A 3,944-nucleotide genomic window follows, 5' to 3' on the forward strand; every position below is an offset into this window, starting at 1 on the left:
AAAAGACGAATAAAAAGATAAATAAAATAATTAAATTGAAAACATCATGGGTGTCGCAATGTTTGACTCAGTGGACCACTGGACCATCACTCTCCTCCAAACAGTTTTCATTTTTCTTTATCTTCTTTTATTTATTTAAAAATTACTTGTTAATATATCTCAAACTCTCCCACCCAATAGGCTCTCAATGTTATTGCTCCCCCTTCACATAACAAAGCTCTGTAATTTGTTGACACACATGAACCCAACCTCATATCCAGCCTTTATCTAAATTCCAAAAATAAAAAAATTATAATTTATTTATTATTTTTCATATGCAAACTCACCATATTCAATTCTAACAAGTAGTATAAATAAAGGGTAGGGTTTAATACAAAGTATCATGTTCACAATTTTCTCCATCATTTCCATTACTCTGCCCTTCTCTCTCTCTCTCTCTCTGCCTCTGCAAAACACAAAAATGTCTTCTTTCTTCTTTATGGTGTTTCTCTTGTCCATAACCATGGCGTTTGGGGCTGACCTCCGAACCGGTTACTACTCTGAATCGTGCCCCGATGCCGAATACATAGTCCGATTAGGCATGCAGAAAGCTATGTTCAGAGAACCCCGGAGTCTTGCCTCTGTTATGCGCTTTCAATTTCATGATTGTTTTGTTACTGTAAGTTTTTTTCTTTTAAAATTTTTTTCTTGATTATTTACCTTAAGATGTAAAAAAGAGTAAAAGAAATAAACTTTTTTTGGTGATAATTCTAAACTTCATTTTTTTTCAACGGTATAAGGGTTGTGATGCTTCGATGTTACTGGATGATACACCAGCCATGCTTGGAGAAAAGCTTTCTCTAGCAAATATTAACTCCTTGAGGTCTTATGAAGTCATCGATGAAATCAAAGAGGAACTTGAAAAGGCCTGCCCTGGTGTTGTTTCTTGTGCTGATATCATAATCATCGCATCAAGAGATGCCGTTGCTTTGGTAAGACTAAACTTTTCTTTTATATATATATCTATAAGAAAAACCCATATCACTTCATACTCTTAACTCGATTATCACTTCCTCGTATACTTTTTGTTTGCTCAAAACGACATCGTTTATCAACTTGGTACTTATGTTCTTTTACTCTGTTTCAAAACCAGTCCGGAGGACCAGACTGGGAAGTGAAGCTAGGAAGACTAGACAGCTTATCAGCAAGCCAAGAGGCCTCAGACGACGTCATGCCGAGTCCAAGGTCCAATGCCACCTACCTCATAGGTCTCTTCCAAAAATACAACCTTTCGGTAAAAAACCTCGTTGCCCTTTCTGGGTCTCACTCGATTGGCCAAGGTCGATGCTTTTCGATCATGTTTAGGCTCTACAACCAATCGGGTAGTGGCAGACCCGACCCGGCCATTGAGCCAAGTTACAGAGAAGAGCTTTACAAGCTTTGTCCAGAAAATGTTGACCAAAACATTACTGGAAATTTGGATGCCACTCCTGAGTATTTTGATAACCAGTATTTTAAGGACTTGGTTTCTGGAAGAGGGTTTTTGAATTCTGATCAAACTCTGTTCACTTCTGCTGAAACAAGGCCATTTGTGATAGAGTTCAGTGTTGACCAACAGGGCTTCTTTGATGCCTTCATTGAAGGGATGATAAAGATGGGAGACCTGCAATCGGGCAAGCCAGGGGAGATTAGGAGGAACTGTAGGGTAGCTAATCCTAGTTCGATGAACAAATTAATGGAGTATTAGAGAGAAAAAATATATATATGATACAGTGCGATGATAGTGTTGGTACAAGTGTTGGTGATATATGGTATTGTAGAAGTTTTGTGAGAATTTTTTGTACTTTGAAACTTCTCTTTATCATTTCTAGTGTCAATGAATGGACTATGTTTGGAATCTAGACAATAATTTAAAAAAAATCTTATTTTCAGAAAAGTACTTTTCAAAAAAGTTTTGTCTACAATTCAACTCTAAATTATGGTTCTTAATCTTAGGGGGAAAAACACCTCTAGATTATGATCGCAGAAAGAGTAACAAATGTCAACTTGGCAAAAAAGAAAACGCACTAATCTACAGAGTGTTCCATTGGATGCTCCACAACCTCATATAATGAAGTCATTTTTCTTTGAATATTCCCACAAGATGTCATATCACCCTATGATATTTTACATAGGTCTAGTTTGATCGTATATAATTTTCTAAGACAAACCGTAGTATATTTTATAGGACGAATTGGATGACAAATTTTCAATGAGTGTATCTAATATTTTGTTTGCATATATCATTAAGTGACAAGCTTTTTAAAAAATAGGTTTTTAAAAAAAAGTGACAAGTTTTGTAATCAATAATATTTAGTTATGACGAGACGGACCATGTTAAAATAATTTGCAAGAGAAGTCTTTATGATATTTTGGTTAAGGTTATAAATTCAAGTAAAGACGCGATAACATGACTTGAAAACTACACGAAATTAACAAGTTTGAGTTTAGTATAAACACATATATGTCAAAATATGTTAAATCTAATTTAACACGATTAAATTTCAAATTACCCGAAATTGACCAGTTTAAATATAGATTACTAAACAACTCATGCATAAGTTAATTTAAACTTAACCTGTATATTAATATATTTATAATATGTTTACTACATTCATTTAAAATTTAAAATAATACTTTGTTTTGGAGATTTTATGACTATATAATGTTGTATTTTAGTGTATAATATCTTATATTTTGAATATTAGATTTATATTTTAATTTTGAGTTGATTACATATTTATATAGGTTAAAATGATTTATTTGAATCTGTTTATCATTTTTATTTTATCTATGTGAGTTAAATATGTTATAAATATGTCCAAAATATAAATGTGTCATGGAATGCTAACATGACCTGAATATAACATGTTTAAATATCGTGTTAAATGTGTCGTGTCACATGTTAACCTGTTTATAAACGTGTTATGTTCGAGTTTATATTTTATGACACGTTATTTAATCATATCGTATTCGTATCGAGTATAATCATATCAAAATCGTATTAACCCAAAATACGACATGATAATACGAATTGACAGCCATAATTTCGTGCACATTTTTTACACATATTATTACTACATCATATTTTTGCTTAAATGTTTTATTATATTTTTAGAGAATTTGTGATGGTCTTCCTAAAAAAGAGACCACGAATAATACCTTTTTCGATTAAAAAATTTGGTCCACGTAAGAGATACACAAGAAGGTTGAATAAAATTACCCTACACCTAGGTACATTAAACTATTATTCCTTGATTATCACCTCATATGACACCCACCCCCCTCTTCATTCTTCTTGATCATTTTTGGAAAATATTTGAAATTATTAACTAACATTTAGTTGATGAGAATCATCTGTTAACAAATATATTTACAATTTTTATTTATCAGATTATGGTATTAGTTAAATAATAGGATATTAAATACACAATATATTTATAGTTTTGTTCTCATACATAAATTCTGTAATGTTCAATATTCAATTTGCATTTAAAGAATATCCAATGTGTGATCAGTTCTAGATAAAAATATATTTTATTTAAAAAATAAAATCATATTAAATTTTCCGTTGGAAAGCTATGTCATATTATATTTAGTGCCATTTTATTTAATTACTATTATTCTTTGTTTTATAAATATATTTTAATTCTTAAAAGAATTTAAATCAAACAAATTAGGATGATTTTGTCAAAAATATTTTTATAAAAAATGGTAAAAATGTACAATATTGAATTGATTTATCATATACATGAAAATTGTACTAATTAAAACAATAACTTACTAAGTTGGTGCAAAGACAAACAATATGGTACTTATATATTATTGAAATTCCGTTTTTTACGATTACCAACTTAATTATTCAAATTAAATAATTAATTACTGAACTGTTACAGAAATGTTTAAATGGACACAGAGACTGTTTG

General features: G+C 30.7%; 1 protein-coding gene across 1 annotated transcript; it reads left to right on the forward strand.

The window, feature by feature from the left end:
- The first annotated feature begins 330 nt into the window (after positions 1–330).
- LOC133805790 (peroxidase 17) lies at positions 331–1,915 on the forward strand. The gene is made up of 3 exons (XM_062243944.1): positions 331–658; positions 780–971; positions 1,133–1,915. Exons 1-3 carry the CDS (start codon positions 383–385, stop codon positions 1,724–1,726), a joined length of 1,062 nt encoding a protein of 353 aa, XP_062099928.1. The 5' UTR covers positions 331–382; the 3' UTR covers positions 1,727–1,915.
- The last annotated feature ends 2,029 nt before the right edge of the window (positions 1,916–3,944 follow it).

Source organism: Humulus lupulus, chromosome 1 (genome assembly GCF_963169125.1).
Source record: "Humulus lupulus chromosome 1, drHumLupu1.1, whole genome shotgun sequence".
Lineage (NCBI taxonomy): Eukaryota > Viridiplantae > Streptophyta > Magnoliopsida > Rosales > Cannabaceae > Humulus > Humulus lupulus.

Coding starts and splice junctions, on each gene's coding strand:
- LOC133805790 (XM_062243944.1), top strand. CDS start 383: ATGTTCACAATTTTCTCCATCATTTCCATTACTCTGCCCTTCTCTCTC. Junction 659..779: donor TTCATGATTGTTTTGTTACT/GTAAGTTTTTTT, acceptor CAACGGTATAAG/GGTTGTGATGCTTCGATGTT. Junction 972..1,132: donor CAAGAGATGCCGTTGCTTTG/GTAAGACTAAAC, acceptor TTTCAAAACCAG/TCCGGAGGACCAGACTGGGA.